We start from the raw sequence: 23,684 nt of genomic DNA, 5'->3' as shown, positions 1-23,684 counted from the left end.
AAGCTCATGCACGCACTTGACACAGGACGTGTGCTAATGTTTTTAGCTTAGCAGCTAAAGTAAAGATTTCAGCTTAAAAAAGGGGGCAAATAACATCTTTTCAAATCAATTTGTAGTCAGGGTGACTTGGATTACGCTGCATGAGCTATATGGAGCCTTTTATGTTCTTTATTTTAGTCTTTCCATCCACATGCAGATGAGAATACTGAATTTTTAATATTTGGGTGAACTTGACCTTGAAGAAATGGATTTATTAGCCCATTCTCAGAACAACATGCTTTTATTCGTCATTATTTGACACGTTTCACACTCATCACACAGCTCACTGTAAGCTGGCACCAACACTTCAATTTCACACTAAACCAGTTCTGAGACAGGATTTGTCTGCAATCTGCAAAACTGCAGGCACTTTACAACTTCTCAGAAATATGATGCAGCAACTGTTTAGACAATCTGGCGCAAGGAAGGCAAAACCCCCACAGAACTTGGCCCGGTTTCTCCTGTGCAAGCTGATTCAAAACTTCCCTCCAGTGATGAATTCATGCAGCTGAAAGTTCAGTTATGTTTGCTCCCCAAACGCAGGAGTTTAATCAGGAATGTGTCCAGTAATTTGTGGATGTAGATGGAGATTTTGTTTGTCCTGGATTGGTTATCAGTGCAATGTGTCCTCCTGTGCAGTGCTGCCTGCTGTCAGGGCAAATGTTTGTTTGATTTCTGTGTTTAAATCTCATCCAAGATCCTTCGAATTGTACCGAGTGACACCAGAGAGAGATCAGACCCCTCAGCTCAGCATGGCATTGCAGCTTGACTCAGCTCTTATGCAGGCTGCCTCCGGTAAGTGACCACAGCACGCAAACCATCCAGCCGACAGACATATGTGCGTTTATGTCTGTGTGTGTGTTTATCCCTGCTCTGCTCCAATAAAAGACGCCCTCCCCTGCCCCGCTGAAAGGATGCCTGACTCAGTTGTGTCTTCCTGTTCGCCTGTTTTCCTGTGTCCTAGTCTAACCTTGGACCGGCGTCTTTGCCTCGGCTGCTGCTGGCTTCCCATCAGCTATTCTTAGCTTTACTTGTGCTCTGGCTTCACAGCAGATCTGTCAGTGTAAAATGCCACACTTCGCCGGATGGCACAAATAAAACGGGCCTGCTGGTTGGGAGCGTCTCTGGAGGAAATGACAAATCATTTTAGATCATAAACAACAGAGCAGCAGTGTTGCTTGAAGAATATCTCGTGGGGATAGTCTGGTGGTTTTCTCGGACTGCGATGGAGCAGAATATTTGCAGGCCCCTTATCTCGATACGTCTCTCAGTGGATAGTTTTAATTTCCCTGCAGCGCTGAACTGAACGTCGTAGTTAGACAGATGAATTTTCCCCTGTTTCAGTTTACTGCCTGGGGGGATGTGGTTGCAGGGGAGGTTAGGTTACACACACACACATCCCAGGAGAGCACATCATTATCAAAACACTGTCAGCTGCTGAGATGCTCCAGTAGAATACACTGTTTTCTGCTTTGCTCAGGGGCACTGATGGAAGATGAAGACAGCTCCAACATCTTTATCATCCCCCCTCTCTGTTTGTTTTCTTTATCAGACAGCTACACTGTATACATATTTATGCTGTCAGATTTATTTAACTTTTAAATGAATAATTTTTTAAAGTCAAATGTATCCGTGCCCCTCCGTACATACAGTAGTACAGTTCTTTTCACAATTTGCTCCCCATCAGACTAATAAAGCAACGTTTTGTCCTCAACCTCCAGCTGCAGTTTGGCATGTGGACCATGTTACGTGCCGTGTTTAACACTGGACCAACGACAGCAGCACCCTCAGGCCCCTGTGTGTGTGTGTGTGTGTGTCTAGGTTATAAAAGTATGCATGACTCTCTCTGACATGGCACGGTCATGGTTATGTATTACAGGCTGCTATAGGCAGAAACCGCAGTGGCATTAAAGTTGCAGCATCATGTTCAGAAGAACTAAATCTCAAGATCTCAGGAATTTTTTGGGAACACTCAAGCTTCTGTGTTGCTGGGCTCAACCTTAAGGTTAATTTATGCTCAACGTTAGATAAGCGTATGGATACAGATGTAGCCTTCCATCTGTACTCTTCATTAATTTAATTTTGGCAGGTTTTCTGGAAGCTTTCAGATACGCACCAACGGAGCGGTACCTCCAGTAGTCGTTGCCCACAGGACAAGAGAAGGTTTCAAAAGTGGTGGAACTTTTTGAGGAACTGTGAGGCAAGTTTGTGGGAGATTTTAACATCTATATGATGTTAATTCGCCCGGGCACAGAGACAAACGTGGACGGTGGCGAAGGAACCGTGCGAGACCTGTTTGACCCTCTAGTGGTTGTATTGCTTGGATGTGGGTTGTGACGGTTGTATAATTTGAAACAAACTTTTCTATTTTTAATCTTAAAGGGAGCATAAATGAGCCTTTCAGGAGCTCAAACATCCGGAGGGAACTTGGAATAGAGGCGTTGCTCTTTCACATCAAAAAGAGGCAGCTGAGGTGGTTCGGGCATCTGATAAGGATGCCTCCTGGGTGACCCCCTTTTATTGGAGGTTTTCCAGGCACAGACAACTGGGAGAAGACTCTGGGGCAGACCCAAAACTCACTGAAAGGATTACATATCTCATTTTCCTTAGCCTGCTGCCAAGGCTACCTAATCCTGGTTCAGCAGAAGACAAAAGATGTATGGATGAATTCTGAGCCGGCTGATGAGCGACACAAAACAAGCAATGACTCATTCATGACTAATTACTCAAACATTTATTTACTGTTTCTGTAATAATCCCTTATTCATCATTATTTTATGATTACTTTGTCTGTTTGTGTCCCGTCAAGTAAGTGTTGCATCGCCCTGAGTTGTTACTGAGGACTGAATCATTTCAAGTCTCCTTTTACTTTTCATTCCTGATTCTAACTCACTCGTTTTCTGATTCAGTAATCGATAACTAATCATCAGCTACTCTATGAAATTGGATTAGGAGTTACTCATCAACTAATGGTTAACTAGCAGTTAGTTCCTCATTTGTTCCCTAGTAACTACTCCAACTACTTGCTAAGTGTTACCTACAAATGTTCATTGATTGTATTTGAAAGCATGGCTGATTGAAAACGTCGACTTTTTGCATCAAAAATACACAGACCTGACCCGTATGGTTATACTTATGTGCTAAAATCACTAAAACCTCACAGTAACACGCTCAGCATTGCACCACATTGCTCTGAATTAACACTGACTGCTGAAAACAACTGCACACACTGTAGGCTACACGATGTTGAAGGACAAATGCACAGTAAACAATGAATCGACTGCAGGCTGTTTTTACAGCACGGCAAAGAAAGAAAGAGACTTTGCCTATATCAATCAAGTATTGCCTGCAGTGGCGTCTTAAACCTTGGTCACCGCCCACATCAGCATGACCACGTCTCCTCCACCGCCTGGAGAGAAGGGATGAGTGCACGGAGCAGCTCGTCTACACCTTTGATCAGCAGACTAAACATAACTTTTCTGTGAGATTCACAAGTGGACAATATGGAAACTATATCATGAGACAAAGAGCTGTAAATTCTCTATAAACTCATATTGCCACAGATGATGATGTGTTTTGTTGTGCAATGAGATAGCACAGGCAGTACTGAAGGACATCCATGACGCCATTCTGATTATTACACCTGCTACTGGCCAAAAGTATGTGGACACCTGAACTGTACACCCATTGTAGATATTTTTTTGGGCAATATATCAAGTTTTCACTGCTACCTTGCACCCCGACACACACAAATGAGTGCTGGAAAAGTCAATTAGTCATCAAAGCCTGGATGCCAGGCAGCTGAGTTGAGGTGTGTCACACACTGCCACAGCAAAAAGTCTTGATTAAAGAGCGCATACGAGGTAGGAAGAAGGGAAACATGACAGAAAAGAAGAAGTAAGGTGACAAATGAGACTAAAAGAGAGGGAGAGAAAGAAAAAAGGATAAACTGAAGAGGTAAAGAAGCCGCTAAGCAAAAAGGGATGAAGATATCATGACCAGATCAATATTGAGCAATATAGCCAGATAAATGTAAAATACCACCTGTTAAAAGGCACCAGAATACAGGAAATGACATCTATGCAGAGACCCCCATTAGATTGTCCCACACACATTTGAAAAAGCTTCCTACGCTCATGGCCGAGACCCATCCTCTATCCTCTATCCACGTCTCGTGGAAGTCCATTCGGTAGTTTTTATGTAATCCTGCTGGCAGACCGAGCGACCAACGAATGGACGTGGGTGACAACAACCCACAACCAGAAGCACACATATGTTTATGGACTGAGCTGTCCATAGAGACTGTGTATCTACAGGCTGCATCTAAATGTCCGGACGGTGCATCCATGGAGAGTCTGTGAGTGCTGACTTCTCTCATCTAATTACCCACAACCCATTGCAATATGGATTTGACTTATCCATTATCCTTATTATGAATATGTAAAACAGTACTTTAGCGCCTTGCTATCTTGCCCTCACAGATTTGATGTGATGACAGTGAACACATCACAGTATGTTTGACTGACCACTCTGTATTAACTCCACCATTGGCTTCTTCTTCTTCTTCTTTTTCTTCTTCTTCTTCTTCTTCTGTTTTTTTTTGTTTGTTTGCTCACTCAAGGCGTATTTATCGTGTTTGAGCTTTGGTTTGGAAATATGAAAACCTATAAATTTTTAAGTGAGAGGTGTGCGAGTGAGATTTCATTTTTGGATATTGGGTCTAATTAAAAAAAACTGTGCGTTTGTTTTTAGCAAAAGGTGCTATTTAAAATTCCAAACTGACTTCGGGGCATAAAAAATACATGTTGTTTGGCTGGCTTAATTCAGAAATTTGATAGACGAGTATCAGATTTAAAGTCATTTTGTTTTCCAAGCACGCGTTGAAAATCCATCAACCATTTAATTAATCAAACAGTCGTAGAAAGTGTCACACATACAGGGTCCTCTGCAGAGATTTACGATCATTCTCTGCTGGTCCGTCCCTGCTGGACCCTCCGCAGACTTTACTTCTATATGCTGTTGTAAAGCTGTGAAATCTGTTGCTTTGAACATTGTCTTGCTGGCTCTCTCGCCCCGTGAGAAATGTTAAAGTCACCCTGAAGCTTTCACTCTCTTCTCCCTCTGAAAAGGTCCTGACCGCTAAATGTACAGCAGCAGACCGCACACATTATGTATGGAATAGCCAGAAGCATCAGGATGGTTGATCTCAGTAAAGAGAAGAAATGACCTTGAATCGGGGAGCGATGAACCGCTTCGTAATCATGACCTTTGGCTACCTACAGTATAGCCTATATATGCTCCAGTGCTCTGCAGAGACAGAGCAGACCGACCAGTCCAGGCAGGATTTCTTTAAGTGGCTCAGCAAGTGAAATATCTCAGCATATTTCAGCTTTCATGTCAGGGAATTATAGCCCGGGATGTATATATTACCCTTCTGTTAAACTATTAAATGATGTGGCGGTGAAGTGAAGATGTTTTTGTCCATTCCTGAAAAACTGCCAGTTTGAGCTTTTCATTCAGCATCAGACTGTTTAGGATTTGACATGGTTTTGATTGAATATCAAAGTGGAGTTCTCTTCTGGCTGCATGGTGCTCGTCTGAAAATGGGCCAGTCAGGAAAATTATTTGCAAATTCTCGTTTCAAAGGAGTAGAATCCCTTCTTCTGGACTTAAATAAGTTTCTTTGTAGCAATAGTATTGTTTGAATGCATATTATACCGATAATGATGTTAAATGTTTGTGTTCCCAGGCAGAAGGAGGCTCCGGCGATTAATGAGACTGTTCTTCCACTAAGGGATCCCTTCTCGCTGCAGTGCTGTTGAGCACATAGATACAAATGAGGACACTGAGATCAGGTCTTGTATATATGTTTGTCTAGTATCTGTATTTACAGATATATCATGGAAGAAAAAGCCTAAATCCCTGTTATTTGCACCAGTATTTATTCAACCCCAAACAACCAGATTACTTTACTCTGCATTAGCTGTAAGCTAGCAAAGAAACAGTGTGTTGGTGTGTGTTTAAATTGAGGTCAACTCTCAGTGAATTCAGCACTCACCAGAGACTCCAGTTTACTCTTCTCCTCTCTGTAAGGTTGTTTATACATTTCCTGTTCAGCTCCAGTCAACATTAAAGTAGATAAAGACCTGACAGTGGAGGTCACCTCCAAGGATTACTGCTGCAGTCAGGTTGATAAATAGGAGTGAAGGTAAATCCATGTTTCAATCCCAAAAGTTAAAGAGTAATCTCTGAGCTTCGGCTCTGCACCCAACTCTCTCCTACAGAGCTCGCTGACGTTCAAATAAATAGTTCAACATTTGGGAAATATGCTTATTCACTTTCTTGCTGACATTTAGATGAGAAGGTTGACACCACTCTCTTGTCTTTCTGTTTTCCTGGTTGAGACCTGAGACAATTTTCCTGCTCCAGCTGGACAGTAAAGTTATTCTATTCTATTAGCATACAGACTGGAAACAAACAGCGAGCCTGACTCTGACTAAAGGTAACAAAATTTGCCTACCAGCACCAGAGTTTGTACAGCTTGAACCAATGAGTTATGACATGTTGTTTCCCTCTTTTTCCAGTCATTGTGCTAAGCTAAGCTTACTAGCTGTAGGCTGTAATTAGCTTCATATTTAATTTGACGTGACAGTAATATCAGTCTTCTCATGTAAGCTATTGGCAAGGAAGTGAACGAGCATCGACAGACAGTGTTTAGTATTTATCAACTGATTGTGTTCCTGGTCGTGTGATCAGGGCTTTGAAACTGTTGTTAGACCTTCATGTTGCTCTCAAAATGAACAGGAAAATATAACTGAACATTTAACTGAATAAATAAACCATCGAAACCCAAGTGAATTAAAAAAATATATACGAGGATGTGGGTGTGTGCAGTATTTCTCAAATCCTGACCTCAGCCCTGGTTGAACTGTTTTAAATGTTTGGAGGACTTGTTGCTGTGGCTGCAGGGCTCCTGTCCTCCAGCTGACCTCTGACCTCCTTGAAGAGGGCATGTCTCAAAAGACACTTTTTCTCCAGCGATCAATAAAGCATAAATCACATTACTGCTGTCTCACACAAATAAGCTTATTTTCTGCCTGGCGATGACAAACAGCTTCATGTACAGTCGTTCTGTAGCACTGCTTTCATAAGTCAGCTCATCTGCCTATACACTGATAAAGGGTTAGTAACTAATGACTTATTACTGGTTAATAAATTAAATACTGACACTTCCTAGATCAGATTGTTTATTTTCCTCCTCCACTGTTAGTTAATGATTCATCAGGCAGACTCTTTCTATCGACCACTGACCTCTGACCTTCTGGAAAAGGGCTGCAGGGCAGCTGGACTTAAAATCATTCATTGACATTTCCAACTGCAGACTTCATGATTTATTGTAGAAGACCGTCTCAGGCTCATTACCCATGCCAGCACTTTGACTGTGTGTACGGTAATGCCGGCCGATTGGCCCACTGTTTTGGTCCAACCTGAAAAATCTCAACCACCATTGGAGGGATTGATGTTTACTCCAGACACAGAGGATGTTTAATAATGACTTTTCCTCCAGGGTCTCCATCATGTTGGCATTTGTTTTTTTGGAAAGTAAGAATATCGTGAGAGAAAGAGAAAATCGCGGATGTGCTGAGGGGTCAGGCTTTATGCACCTTGAATGGCCAGGACAACATGTATCCAATCATTATTAACAATAATCTACAACGGTTCGAGAACGTTTTGCACTACAACAGATGGCAAACTTGAACACCGACAAATTACAGGTCAGAACAGCCACATCAACCACAGTCAACAACAGCAAGGAGATGAAGAGGGAGAGACTCCATAATAAAATCACTCAATTTTTGAGTTGTTGAGTTAGGAGGAACTTTATAAACCTTGTGAAGCACTTTTTCTGATTAATTCTTAATTACTTGGGCCTTCTTGTAAATTCGGCATTTGTTACAGCCTCATTTAAAGAGCTGCAGCCTCCTCAACACCGCCAGTTCCTGCATCCATGAATCTGACAACCTAACTTAAACTACTTTTGCATAATCATCATGCTGTCACTGTCAATCCTGCACGCTGTATGGAGCCTATTATATATAGACATGTATGTGTTATCCACTCCATGTACATCAAACCTACGCTTTTAATTTATGTGGTTGATCATTAGGAGCTTTTTATATATATTTCACACACTTGTGCTGCTAATCCTTCACCTGTATGTGTCCAGCTTGTTTGTTCTCAGCTGTTATATCTAAATCTGTGCATTTACACTGGGAGCGATGAAAAAACTGGCTCATATTGCTTTAATGTGTACACAAAGGCTCTCTTATTAAAGCCATTATCCATTAGTTACTGCTAATGGCTCATCTTTACATTTTCCCATCACATTTAATTGATGAAATCTAATGTTTTCTTGTACTGTACATGTTTCTTTTTCTTTGTATCACTTGTTTTATGTATCTTTATGTATCCTCTTTTGGATCACTGTCTATCGATTTAGTTTTTCTTGTTTGTTGTGTGTTTTTTGTTGATATTTGGAAGTTCCAAATAATGTGATATTAATTTCTATTGTTATTTCTTCTGTTTTTTGTTTCTGTAATACATTTGTATAAGCCTGATGAGCTTCTTCACCTCTCCTGACATGTCTGCTATTGTTTTTTAATCATCTGATTTGATCTAATTTTATGTGCAAATAAAGTTAAAACAAGTATGTCCATTCAGTATTCATTTATCTGTGATATTTGCATTGCTTATAACTTGCAGAACATCTACCTTACACTTTCCATTTATGTTGCTGATCATTAGGAGCCTTTCATACATGTTCCTGCCTGCTCTTTACCTTTATGTGTTCATCCTCTGTGTTGCTGTTATATCTAATCGTGTGTATTCACACTGGGAGCGATGAAAAAACACGAAAGTTGCTCTTATTAGAGTCATTATCCATTAGCTGCTGCTCATAAACACTTTAAATTGAGCATCTTATTAGAGAGTGTTTGCGTAATTGGAAAATATCTCCACTCTCTCCCTCAATGTGCCGCCTCCGGATCTCATGTGATTAGTGTGCATGTGCCGGGGAACACTGGAGTTGGCTCGGTAATAGGCATTATGAGGCGGTCTGCCGGAGCTCAGTCCGTGGGAGGGGTCTGCCAAACCTTTCCCTCTAATTGACCAGGGAGCAGAAGCAGCCGGGGAGGCGAGCAGCCGCAGCCGGGGAGACAGAGGTACTCTGCAAACCGCATTTTGTCGCTTAATAACCGATTATTGAAGCACAACAGACGGGATTGGATTTATTAACGTGTCGGGTGGTTGCTGTGTGTTGGCTGGAGAGCGGTTTGGAGCCAGAGGGAGAAAGTGTGAATGTTATTGTGTTTTATCATTTAAGACTTAGCTCAGCTTTACTTTAAAAATGCTTGCGGTGCACCCGGGAGAGGGTCCGTGTAGATTCTGCTTGTGCAAATACTTCAGGCTCAGATATAAAGTGGCTTGCATGCAGAAAATTGTTTGAACGTCTCCTCTTTCTTTGCATGATTTCTACTGACAGAGACGGGCGCATGGGCTTGCCAAAGCTGGACACCCATCCCGATGCTCAGATGGCTCATCTCGAACTGTTTTACTTTGATCAACCCGATCCGAGAGACGCCTCCCGAAGTGCCGACGAGCTGAGCTGCAGCGGCGGAAAGTCGCTCCATCCCGGCGGAGGAGAGGGTTCAGCACCCTGGACAGAGACCCGGAGAGCCGCGCGTCCGAGGGAGGAGACGGAGACGTCTTTCACCCGCAAACACCAGGAGGAAGAGGAGGAAGAGGATGTCCAGCTGATGGAGACAAGTCCACGAACCTGCAGACTGAGTCGGAGCTCCTCAAGTGAACTGTACGAGGAGGAGGAGGAGGAGGAGGAGCTGGTGGTGGAGGATGAGGAGGAGGAGGAAGAGGAGGAGGAGGAGGAGGACATCCCGGAACTTTACCTGCTGTCCGATGACGACCTCTCCTCTGACGCCTCGGGGAAGTCTGTGGATTACGGCTTTATCATCGCTGTGACCTGCCTGGTCACCGGCATCTCCCTGGTGGCCATATCCTACACGGTCCCCAGGGACGTCCGAGTGGACCCGGACAGCGTGTCCGCCCGGGAGATGGAGCGCCTGGAGAGGGAGAAGGCCAGGGTGGGGGCCCATCTGGACCGGTGCGTCATAGCCGGACTGTGCCTGCTCACCCTCGGGGGCGTGCTGCTCTCCACCCTGCTCATGATCTCCATGTGGAAAGGGGAGATGATGAGGAGGAAAGCCTTCGCGTATTCCAGACACGCAGCAAAGTTGTACGGCTCGATCAATCTGAGAGCAGGCTCCAGCCCGACCCGGGAGTCCTGCTCCCATTTGTCAGCGGCTGATGAGGATTTAGAAGTGCTCAGCTGAATGTATGGACAGGACAAGCGGAAAAGACTCAGAGAAGTGCTTAAAATCCCACCAGTGCTGTTCTATAATCGGGGATATGGAGGTTTAATGCCTTTTTTTTTTTTTTTAATTTCTGACGGCTGATGCTCCGGATTTGGTTAATATAAGCCAATATAAGGACAGATTCACATTTTTTCCCAAGTCTGTCTTAATGAAATATGCACATGCCCTCAGTACACTGAAACAGCTTTTATTTGCTGCAGCTGTTCCTTCTGTCCACACCGGCCCTGAAGAGTTCAGTACTGATCCACTTCTAATGTGAGTGACTGGGGCCCAAATCTGCAGTTTGAGTACAAATGCATGTTAAAGCTCTGAAGCAACAACCCTGATCCTAAAAAAAAAAGTTTTGATGCTGCATAAAACAGAAGAAGATAATCTGATGTAAACTCAAGTGAAACAGGACAATATATTTCACAGCCCTGTCAGTGACCCTGACACTGTTACCAGAGGTGGATGAGCACACACATTCTCTACTCAAGTACAAGTACAGATACTTGTGTAAGAAAAGACTCAAGTAAAAGTCATAATAATATAATTCAAATACTATTAAACCTAAAGGTAGAGTCAGTAGGATTTGTCTTGGCTGCTCCTAAATGCACCACAAAGGTAGCTGATTGTTGAGTCTCATTCCCAGGACGTCAAATAGCCACAAATAGCAACAAAGTCCAGAATCCAGGCAGAGGGCTGCAGGTCTCTGCAGGTAGAGACACTTTTCTCCCCATTGCAGTCTCCCTCTCTGTCTGTTTCCGCCTTGTCACGTCTTTGACGCCGTTTCATCTTGCTTCTTCTGCCGTGTGTGATTTGTGCTGATAGGTTGAAATCAGTCGTGTGATGTTGGGAAGGACAACAATGGCAATGACACAAAATAAATTGAATCCCCTCAAATGCATTCAAGATAACGTAACGCTCAGATATCTGTGTTCAAATGAAGGGAGGAAAAGTGAAAAGAAAAATAACTAATGATACAAAGTCAAGATACCTGAAAAATCTACTTAAAACCTAATTAAGTACAGTTACAGAGCATTTGTACTTCATTATTACCCACCAACAACAGTCCAAAAGTTGTAATATGTCATAATACTGTTTGAACTGTATGTCAGCAAGCTTTATTTTGAAAGTCTAACTTTCAAATTAGTGCTAACCTGACCACGGAGCCCTACACACGCAAAACCGAGGCTAGAGGGGTAAGTAGAGTGTCATAGTTTGAAACCTAAAGGTGCAATATGTAAGAATTCTGGTTGAAAACATTATAAACGTAACTGACCTGTCAACAGAATCTAAAGCTCCTGTGCAAGTGGTGTAAACACCAACACTTCTTCTGTGCTTCGAGCTCCCAGTCAAGACTACTAGCTGCATGGCTAACTGAGCTAAATAGCTAACAGCAGCTTCAGTTTGCAGCAGTTAGAGGTTACTCTAGTGATATTCTGATTTTTTTTTTTTTTAAAAAGGGGGGCAATTCTTACCTTTTGCACCTTTAAAAGTCCAAATTGTAAGATAGTTGTTGCGTGTTTGTAGGTCGGGCCGGCCAACAACCCAAAGCTTCAGCATTTTACGAGTTCGGAATGAGACTCAACAACTACCTTACACATTGGACCTTTAAGGGCACTGACCGAGCTGCTATATTTGATGAGTTTGGAGTGAGAACATGTTGTATATTTAATATTTTACCTCATCAACGCGTTTCAAACGAGAGGAATTCTTTGAAATCACCCGTTTGGATCATTTCACAGGTGAACAGGTTGATTGGTAACAGGTGACAGTGTCATGATTGGGTATGAAAGGGGCGTCATCCAAAGGCTCAGTCGTTCACAAACAAGGATGAGACGAGGTTCAACACCTTGTTAAACACATGATTGTATAAAGGAGATTACCACATGGGCTCAGGGACACGGTCAATGATGCATTCTGTTTTTATTTACGTTTTACGCAGCGTCCCAACTATTGTCGAATCAGGGTTTTAGTACGAGGAACAGACCTGCAACAAGGTTTTTAACGCTCTCAGACAGGATTTTATTTTCCTCAGTGTTCACTTCACAAGGTAATCTACCAGAAATGTGAGCTTTTGATTGACAACTTAGCACAAACCTCCGTCTTTGTTTAATCATCCCTCAATTATAGCTCAACAAGAGAACACTGTTTGCAAAACGGAAGGAGGGCATTTTGAACAAAAGGGCCTGTAATTTTGGAAAATACCAACTTGTTTTGAAGCTTCGTGTTAAAGCGGAAATAGACAACTTCTAAACTTCTCCGCCTCGTGCTGTTTCCATGTGATATTACTGTCAGCCTACTCACAGGCTACCGTCCAAAACAAAAAAACAACTGTAAGAAAACCCCAGAGACCCTGATCTCAGCGCTATGTGAAGGCAGAGTAAAAAACACAATAAGCACACAGGTTTTGTTACTTACTGATCTAATAGAAAGAAGTTTTGAACCATCTCGAGTCCCAGTCAGAGGAAACACATATCAACGAGGGAACAGGCTTTGACACAACAACGCTCTCCATCGAGCAAATGTCTGTCTGCTCTCTCGTGTTTTACCTCGTTTTCTATCACTCACCGTCTTTGCTTCCTCCATCAACAAGGTTTTTTTGTTTGCAGTGCAGTTTCCACAGCTATTCCAGGGAACTATTGATAGGGAACCAATCCGTACGCATGAGTCGACGCAAGAAAAGTTGTCTATTACCAGTTTAACGTCAGATGAACCTTCTCTTCTCCTCTTTCTCTAAACTCTTCACAGCCACAATGGACAAAAGGAATAATTGCTGCAACCAGTAGCTCTATTTTTGTGCAAATGGGCCTGTAAGTGTTGTATTAAGATTTAAACATCAAGTTCGAAGTAAACCTTACATGATGATGCGCTGTACAAAAGTATTAAAACATGAGGTTTTTGGACTTATGTTATCCAGAAATATATATTTTGTTTACATTGGTGGATGGTGGTTTGCCTTATGATTAACTCTGACCCACCTTTTTTGTTTATCGCTGCATCCCTTCCTCTGATGAAGCTGCTATTTCAGTGACTTGGTGTTTACATTGCTATGTTGAAGGCCTGTGTGTGTGTACTGAAGCTGCAGAGGGAAATCAAACCTGAATCAGGAGCAGTGTCATCATCACTGCCTTCACTTCTTCCACCTCTTCAGAACCAGCTACTGTGCAGCTGACGGAGAAAAGTTTCCCAAAACAGCTCCTGCTCGGATCCGTGTTGTACTCCAAAGATACCTCGCCTAATATAATTGTGACACGCTGAAATGATGCTTGCATTCGTTCGGATTTGTCGAAACGCAAATAGCAATACCGCAGGAGGCGTAATTAGATTTTGTGGTTGAGCACCGACGACGGGGAAGCTCAGTTTACCACAAATGCACTTGGGGGTTTTGACTGCAGATGTTCAAAAGCATACAGAGAGAGAGAGAATCAACAAACCCCGGGGGGAAAGCTCTCCTGGTAATTGGTGTTACTTAATTGCTCATGGGAGGCCCGTGAATCAGTGAGGGAAAAAATAGAGCATTTAAACAACTGCCTCAATCAAGGCCGCTTCAGCCGCGTATCAAAAACCAAAACCACTCCAGCTGCAATACTGGAGAGAAATGTTGCATCCAAGGGGGAGGAAGTAATGGATCGCCTGCTCTGAGAGAAATGCTGTGAATGAACAATTGTATCCCCTGCTTACGCCGCGTAGAAAACTGTGCTGTGCAGCCTCTGTAATTGGAAGTGCTTACGGCCAGCAGGATCACATTATCCTCCACACGACCTTCGCTCGCTCCCACCTCGTTAATGTAATCAAATAGGTGGAATCAGCTGACCCCTTAATGAAATATTAAGTTGAGCTCTAATGCAAACCTGTCCCCTTTTAATGTCATGTAGTAACAGTTTACATCCAGATTTATTTATTTATATTTATCAGGTGTTTTCCTTCTATTCAACACGACACTTCTGCTGATTTTGTTGTACATTTCCTCAGATTCGCTCTTTCGGCAGCCATCGGAGAACAGCTGTGAGTTGGTTGCATTAAGTATGTGGGATTGCAGGGAGTGGTATAGCATAATAAAAGCAACAGCGAAAAGCTTTTTATACAATTGCGAAAACATGAGAGTCAGCCTGCAGTGCACTCCGGCCTACCGAGGCTCCAGTCTGTGGGGATATCGAGTCTTTCCAGCTCTTGTTCAGTTCAATATCTTTCTCCCAGTTGATGTTAATTAAAAATGATTCAGTGTAGAGAGAAAATGTTACTCAACAGGACTTGACATTTACCGCTGCGGTGTTAGATACTTGGAGTTTTGTCTGTAACCATGGTGAAAATGTCTAATTTTGACATGTTTATAGACCTCAGAGCCTACAAACACGACCCTGAAAATAAAATCACGACTTTTAACAACAAAAGTACATTTTTATCCATCAAAGCAACAATATCAACACAATATCCATTTATTGGTAGTAGTGGTAATCCATTGAATCTCACTTTATTGTGCTGCGATTACTTTGTGAGCCGCTGTTTCCAAGGACAAGAACTTAAAAACTTGAAACTTCACCTTTCTAACTTGAATCGTCTGATTTTGTGACTCAATAAGTATCAAACATGTTCACCTAAGATTTAACAATTGGGCCGGTCTGCTTGGTTGCACCGGCTATTCATTCATCCATTACTAACGTTGAGGGTCTAAGAAAGTGAAACCAACACAGAAGTGCCTCAGATCCTTTCCAAAGGCCAGCAGGGGGCGACTTCACTGGTTTCAAAAAGTAGTCCAATTGTGTGTAAGCTTATGAGAAAATTACCCTACTTCTTACTTGATTTATTGCCTCAGTAAACATTTTCCTAATGGCCAGTTTTTTTGAGATTTTTACCTTTTCTGTGCCGAGTTGGCGGCCATGTTGGTGTTGGTGACGTGTGTTGAGCGAGACGATGTACTCACACAAAACTAGATGATATTTTACTAAAATTATGCAAACTGTGACTTTATTCACTTGGAAAATTATCTTTTAAATGACAAACATCATATGTGTAGTTCATGGCACAAAAAATAATTTGTCTCCATGTCACCAAATTTTTCTGAAGTAAGGTCTCATGGTGTCCACTGGAAGGGCCGTGACTTCGACTCTCTATTCAGAGCCTTCTTATGTTGTTAAATTCTGATTGGTGCATGGAAAAAGCTGACATCACCTTCTCTCAATTTTGTCCCACCTACTTCAATACGAGTAAGAAACTGAAGAGACTGAAAACACAGCAGATAATAGTGGGATCATTCCGGCCTCCCCCGGGAAAAAAGGTGAGTTATGGATGAGAAGGGTTAAAGCGGCTTTTCTTCCACAGGCGCATTATTAGTGATGCAAAGGGGCTGGGACACTGCAGCAGCTTTAATTGGTGTCTGGTGTTGTTTATTTTCCCAGACACAAAATCAAACCTGTAACAAACACACACACATGAACGCACAGAAACTGCCGAGGCATCGAACAGAATCCCACGCACACGAACACACACAGCGTGAACCGCTCGGGCTTGTGCACAAAATGTGCGCCTCTTGCAAAAAACACACCCTGTCAGACGGACAAACACACACACACACACTCAAACACTCTCAGCTGGCACACACACACACACACACACACACACACACACACACACACACACACACACACACACATGCAGACACACACACCCCCCTCCTCCTCCATGAATGGAGTTAGTCAGAGTAATCATTCAGGGCAGCTGGCAGCAGGAAATGGAATTGGATTGCTGAGGGGGTCACTCGGGGTCAAGAGCTGGGGTGTGGTTCTGGACACCGGGGACCAGGAAGAAGAAAAGCCTCTGCAGCGGCGCTTTACATCAGCGTCTGGCAGCCACTTATCATCAGCTGTCATAACCACTCATCACACTGAGTGGGCAGCGAACCAACAGCACTGCACATAAAACCTCTCTGGGAATCACAAAATCTTGCATACTCCGTTGTGTTGGCTGCATCAATTAGAAGTAAGATCATGTCTCTGGGTCTGAAATGCCTCTCTTGAACTATTGCCTTAAGTTAATGACTTATTCAATAATGATTCTCGTTACTCGATTGTTGCATAGCAACGGCAGGCAGACTCAGTCGCAGCTCAAAGGAAGAAGGGACCGAGCCGAGCTGAGAGGGAAGAAAAAGAGGGAGGAGAAGTGGAGGCACAAGTTGGGAAATAAAATCACCACCACATCATTTATCAGCTTTATTCATTCAGCTCAGAGGTTCTAAAACCCAAATCCTGCACGAACTGACATCCTCCCTTTCAAGCTGTCTCTCAGAGCTGAAAGCAGTTGAGGCGGATGTACCTGTAGGCTGCATCTTAACTTGGCACGCTGAGGGGAGAGGGGAGTCAAATATCTGGAGGTATTCGCTGATCAAACTCACATTAGAGGCTGAATCATCTTTGTTTGAACCTGCCTGAGCATCATCTTAACTTGGCACTGGGAGGGGAAGGAAAAGTCAACTATCTGAAGGTATTCGCTGATCAACCTCAGATTAAAAGCCGAATCATCTTTGTTTGAACTCGCTGCAACCCCCCTAACGCAGTTCACAAGTGAGAGGAGCTGCACTGTCGGCGCAGGAAACCACTGATCCGACTCCAAACTCACATTTATTATCTGCCAGTCTTCTTCCTTTGTTTGTGCTGATTAAGTGAACCACCTGCTGTAGGTTGAGCAGCACCCACATACTCGTGTCCCTTTTTTTTTTCTTTTGCCATCGTTGTCCTGGAAGAAACGCAGAAGGGACACCATAACCATAGAAACAGGGTCAGCCTGTTGCTACGGTGGCTCAGTGTAAAGGAGTTAAAGATGCTCTTCCTTTGATTCTCCACTCGAATGGCAGCTGTGGCGTTTGTGTGGAAACTGACATATTTCTTCTTTTATACGCAGTGTGAGACTCTTTTTGAAACTACACACCTCATTTGAGCAGACATGTGAGGCGCTGTCACCGTCTGTCTCTCTGTCAAACATCCTCTTCCTCAGAAAAGACAAGAAAATACTTCCTCTGCAAACCTGAGCTCTGTTTCAATCCAACATGAAGCTGTGTGAATGCTGAATACACAACTTACAGTGTTTTGCTGTAGCGCAGCGTTTTTATCAATAGATTTTTATGCATGCAGACACACAAGACCGCGGTCGGGACTCCTGGGAAGACAAAACTGTCACTCACCCTCTTCTCCCTCAGTTTTATAGTACTCAGATGTACTTATATTATAGTGTCAGTCTCCTCTCTGGCTGAGTGGGAAACATTTGGGTAGATCAGAGACGAAATGGAGCCTGATCTTGTTTTTTCATTGTTGTTTGCATTGGAAACAAGCCAACAAACAATCATTTAAAAAATCACAAATTGTTAAATAATGGTCTCTCACCATGATTAACTGTCATAATGATGTGAACCCACCAGCAGCCCCAGGAAATCAGCTAATCACGGTTTTCTTTACTTGATGTAATCAAGCAAAACCACCAAAAACCCAGCCCAATCACTGGAAATGATGTTGGCAATGTGCGTTTCTGAAAACTGCAGATATGTTGAAACTTCACATTTCTTTATCGGGTTTCAAGTTTATGTCGTGAGGACACTGTTCTAAGGATTTGGTCAGGTTTAAGGACAAAAACCTGTAGGTTAGGGTCAGCAAAAGACAGCCCAGTCACCAGGATAACATGTTGGCAGTTAACTTTTCTGTAAACTACAGATACTTTCAAATTTGCCTACAAAACGTGTGCCATCATGTTCAGGTGGAGGCGATGGTGGTGGAGATAGGCGAGAAGGTCAACCGCAGATGGAGACTGTGTTCCGGTATTTGTAAATTTGAATTTTTAGGCCAAAACATGATGTTTTCCTAATCATAACCAGAGAGTGAGCACATCATTGGGACAAGAGAACAAATTAAAATTGAACCTAAACAGAAGTTTCAACATAAAGAAATGTAAAGTTTTTAAATTATCTGAGGTTTTGCAGAAACGTATCATTTATTCTGATGATTGGATTCAGAAAAGATCATGTTTTGGCTCAAAATACCTGTTCAGGTCGCCACAAACACAGGTAGAAATGTTCTGAGGTCTCGTTAGAAACACCTGGTTTTGTCAGCTTGAAACATGGCAAGAGAGCTTCCAGTCAAAAATATCAGTTTTTAGTCCTCACAAAGTTGGTTTCCTTAAAAGAAATCCAGTGATGTTGCTTATAAATGTTGAAACACAGTATTGAGCTGCAGAGACATTAATGGCACATTTCATCCTGATGACTGGACTGAAAAGCCTTTACAAAGCTTTTAGTTTTTATCAAGGTCTTCTTTTATTTTTTCAAAAATATCACAAAAGTCACATTTGAACATAGGACAGTTAAGCCAAGGTCCTTTTATCACAGCCAACACCCAAAGTACTGGACCATTAGTAAATTTGCACACAGCCAGTCAGACATCCATACAATATGTTTGCAGATATACAAACCCACAGATAAAGACGTAAGTCAAAATAATAAAGATAATGAAGTGGCTTCTAACCCCTCTTTCGTTTTCCTCTTGTTTTTACCACCTGGAGAGTTCAGGTGAAGTGTGTCAGCTCGTTCACTGTTGCTGAGACTTTATTGCAAAAATAAATGAAAACAAGACGCAGTTGATTCATTGACCTTAAACTTAAACTGTAGCGCAGAAGATGCCAATCAACCGCTTGACTCTCTCTTTTTAATAAGATATAGTACGAAGTGTAGTTTTATTTTTATCAGCTATACAGTTGGAACCTGTAGAATAAACTGGATTTTATACTTCTTCTTACACCACAGTGAAAACTGGCAAAAGGGAGTTTTGACAAAACACTGTTATCTGAACTCAAGGTCCATTTAACACCTTTCTCTGCAGCTCCACAGCTCAGGGTGAAATTCTGCAGTCAGTCTTTTTTCCAGATGTCATAAAGACAGCTGAGTTGTTATCAGGTGACTTGGGAAAGTGGAACGAGGAAGGCTGTTTCTGCTGTGAAGCTAGACTATGAAACTTCCCCCGACTCTCTGTCAGCTAGCGGGTGAGTAGATGATGGCTGAATATTAATTGCTGGGTGAACTTATCCTTTACGTGACCCCATCATTCCTGCTATATACTGTATTTATACAGTGCAGTCTGTAGAAATGTCATCCGTGACTAATTCGCTGGGTGATGTCTTGTTCTAATATTAAAATGTAATGTAATAGTTTGAGGTTTTCTTTTTAAGGGGAATCGTAAAAAAGCTCAGAAGCATTAAATGTTCATGGACCCTCGGGGGGTGCTGCTGACATCGATGGATTCATGAATGTGGAGAAATGGGCAATAAAAAGTATAAAATGTTTAAAATACTGTTGGAAATCACTGATTAAACCATGAATCAGAATGATAGAATAAGTGGGACGTTAATGTTCAAACCAGGGTCAGTGTAATTCACAAGTTTCATAGTCTAAGATGGGCCAATTAGTCTTGGAGAAACACGGATCCATCAAACGCAGATGCATCAAGATGTGACGTCTGAGCGTCTCTCAGAGAAAAAAATGGAGCCTCCTCTCTGCCTGTAATTCCACTGGATAGATATTTCAACACTTTGGTGGGTGAAGTGAAGGGAGGGGGTAAATTAATCTCGCAGCAGGACAGTTTTGCTTACCTTGTCCGTGATTTATGCTGCAATTTATCCCGCATGCCAGGCTTTCATATCTGCACAGATTGTACCTTAGCAGGAGCATAAAGGCTTTCTGCAGAATACTAATTCTGTTTAAGTTGTTCTTTAAGACCCAACGTAAATCTCCATGTTTGACGTCACTCTCCGTCTTGACTCGATGGAGATATTCTCAGAAGCAGGCACACACAATAGCCTTGGTTGGCTTTATTTGGAGTAGATCAATTGAGCACAATCTTTCAGTATCAAACACCACAAGAGTGGCTTTTTGTTGTGGCATTGATTGTGTCTATTCTTTCTGCGCTGCTCTATCACAATCAATATTTCTATATTTCCGACCGAGGAATGGAACAAAGTCTGAGCTGTGGCTTTTCTTGTCCAACGGCGAAATCATGTGCGATTACCAGGAAGTTTAAGAGTGTACTCTTTCTCTGCAGCGCTTTGATGTCTGCTTTTCACAGCATATCGGCAGGAAGCCACAAATCTACAGCACGAAAATACATAAACAACCCATAAGTGTTTGTTATTGCTGGTTCAAGGTTTGTTTCCATATCTGCAGGAGGCTGTTACAGAAATGAGCAAAAATATCAAACAGATTGAAAGGATAAGTTTACCTAAATGACAAATAAATATATTTTCACTTTTCAGACTTTGTCCTGTTGTTACTGAGTAATGTAGGTAGGTTTTTTTTTTTCTTTTACAGTTTTTTGTTGCTTTATTCTTCTTGTCTGACACAATCCAGATGGACATACTTTGTAGATTTTAGAAGTTTTGAAGAATCGTTATGGATTAAACTCACAGTACACACACAAAATAAAGGCGCTAACTGGTCTTTGAGGTGATGCCATAGAAGAACCATTTATGGGTCCACAAACACTGTTCTAGCAAGAGAACCATAACTACAGACGGTTCTTCAAAAAACAAAACAAAAACAATGTTGACTGATAATGCGTGGAAAGAGCAGGCGCAGTTTGGTCACGTCTGAGGCACCTTTGGTTTTCATGTGTGTGAAGACATTAACAGAGACGTTGTTCCTGGTGCCCCGAGAGCAGAAGTCGTGAGGTTTTGTACGTAAAAGGATCGTGAGTCCATACAACACGGATGCGACATTAGCAAAATCAGGAACCACTTTTAAAAACAACACTGACAAAATTGCTTTAAAAGAAGATTTACAGAAAACAAAGGAATTAAAGTGAAACACAGGAATAGATGTAAAAACATAACACATTAACCAGACGGGTTACACGGTCTAATAATGTTAAGACTCATATTTCTGGAGATACAAGTGTTTTTGCCTTTTTGTCTCTAGTGGACCTAATCTGTTGTTTTCTTCGTCTTCTCCAGTGATCACTCTCCACCTGGATACTCTCTGGCCGCACCACCACCACCCAGCCTCCCACTCCTCTGCCCCTAGCCTGCATCACCTGGCCGTGACCGTGAGTCACTCATCTCCCTGGCGGAGCCTCAGTAATAGTAATCCATTAAAATGATTTGTTACACTCGCGGGAGACATTTTTAATGCACATTTCTTTACTTGTAACACGACAGTATTTCCACAGTGTGGTATTGCTTCTTATGAAGAGTGTGAATATTTCCTCCACCACTGCAGATATTGAGATACCCATCTCTGAGGTTTCTGTCTCCACCACAATATAATGGAGGCAAACAGAAATTTCATTTGTGTTGCTCACTGCAATAAACCCCCCACTTCAAACAGCTTTCATAGGAGCCACTTTCCACTGAAGAATTGTCCCTATGAAAGCAAGTGGCAGCGTGTTGTGTGGATAACCAGTGCTGGCAACACTGAACAGAGATGTAGCTGTTGAATCTTATAAATGTAATTTTGTTTTTCAATGCAGTGAGCAACACAAATCCAATTCCCTCTCCTCTAGTTGTCGGCGGCGCAGGCAGATATTTCAAATAAGTGAGAAAATATGTTTTTTTGTGATTCAGGTGAACCTCTCTGGAACAAGCAGTACTCGAAATACTACCCAATATTTGCATGATTTCTCTTCACCGGCTGACAGATGTTTAGCTCTCTGGAGTTCAGGATGTGTCAACTGACTCACAAGCTCGTCAGTGACTCGTCGTGACAGCGTGTCCTTCACTGTGCTGCTGATTAATAAAACACACTATATACAGTACGAGTTTTATTTTAAATAAATCTCTGCAGCACGGCATCAGCATTTAACCTTTAGCACATAAAGATTCTTATGTAACGATGTACACAAACACTTCTCCTCTTTGAATATACTGTATATATTTATGTTTTCAGTGTACATGCAGGCAAGGACGGCGGTGCTCTTTAATGAAGACTTGTGCATATGAGTCCTGATGAAATATTTCAGGATGCAAACACAGAAACAAAAAGAACAATAACTCATTGTTCCTGTTCACCCGTCCCCATCTGTTCTCCTGTGTGCATTCGGCCGCCCGTCATTCAAACCACATCAAACTGAAGTGATTCACATCTGCTTCATGAACAAACGCAGGGCAAGTGTTGCAAAAGTACACGTGCTTACAGGAGCTGCACTTTGTTTCTCCTCCTTTACACACAAATATAATGAGCCCTGCACACCGAGACGGGAGACTTCACAGATCTCGTTGAGTCCCAGGTTCCTGCCCTGAACTCCCTTGTAATGCAGATGACAACATCTCGTTCCTTCTCTCTTTGATGTGCATCCTCCAGCAGCGTAATTGCAAATGTACAGTAAGAATTTCATTTCAACCCTGTCAAGATGAATTTCTCCTCTGCATATGTTTGGTATTATTCATGATGATTTCTGTCACATTTATTAGGACAGCTAGCTATCAGCGGTTTTATTTCTGAGATGTCAACAAGCCACTTTGTTTAGATTTTTGTAGCCTCCTTCGGGTCATATTCAGATGAAGGAATAAAAACTATTTTCTTCTAATAGTTGACTTTCTGTAAATACTGACTTATGTCATGTGAATCAGAGTCCATAAAATTGTGGCTCATCTCGAGAAAAAACGGCACACAAGGGATTCACTGGATATTGATTTTTTAAATGTTGATAGATAGCTCCAAAGCTCCCGGAGAGGTTCAAAGAAATCAAGGAAATAAGGCTTGTATCACACAGAGATAATGAGGGATTAAAACATGACGTTGACGCCCGAATTCACTAATAGCACCATTCAAACCTTCATTAAACACTTGTTCATTCAGTTGGATCTAAACACATCTGCATGTTGCAATCATTATGCAACAACTTTACACAGAGGAAGAAGCTAAAGGCAGACTTGTGTGGGATTTGTACTTGGCAGAAATACTGAAATCTCAAAATCCTTTAGATGTGCAATATGTTAAAGATCTGTTAAAGGATATATTACACAAAAATGAAGAAATGAGTCATTACTCGCGCAGTCATGGATTGTCAAGTCCACAAAACATTTCTGGTTTTAGCATTTTTTTTGCTCTCTGTTTGTTTTCTTTACACACAACAGGTTTGCTTTTTTGGATCATTCTCATCATTTCCTGGCACAGCAGGAGGCTATTTTAAATGAAAATCTCTGATAAATCCCTCTGTGCTATTCTGTGGATGGACAAAAGTTAGC

The 23,684-nt window shown here is 42.1% G+C and overlaps 1 protein-coding gene across 2 annotated transcripts; it reads left to right on the top strand.

The window, feature by feature from the left end:
• The first annotated feature begins 780 nt into the window (after positions 1 to 780).
• LOC311273151 (uncharacterized protein) lies at positions 781 to 13,375 on the top strand. 2 transcript variants are annotated; one of them, XM_084380052.1, is made up of 2 exons: positions 781 to 834; positions 9,581 to 13,375. In XM_084380052.1, the coding sequence occupies exon 2, from the start codon at positions 9,591 to 9,593 to the stop codon at positions 10,443 to 10,445; it is 855 nt and encodes a 284-aa protein (XP_084236178.1). In that variant the 5' UTR covers positions 781 to 834; positions 9,581 to 9,590; the 3' UTR covers positions 10,446 to 13,375. The 2 variants fall into 2 exon arrangements, with proteins under 2 accessions (XP_084236178.1, XP_084236177.1); XM_084380051.1 differs by lacking the exon at positions 781 to 834 and adding an exon at positions 9,120 to 9,260.
• Positions 13,376 to 23,684: the final 10,309 nt, after the last annotated feature.

Source organism: Pagrus pagrus (genome assembly GCF_965226575.1).
Source record: "Pagrus pagrus genome assembly, chromosome: 17".
Classification (NCBI taxonomy): domain Eukaryota; kingdom Metazoa; phylum Chordata; class Actinopteri; order Spariformes; family Sparidae; genus Pagrus; species Pagrus pagrus.
This window is presented reverse-complemented; position numbering and strand designations above follow the sequence as displayed.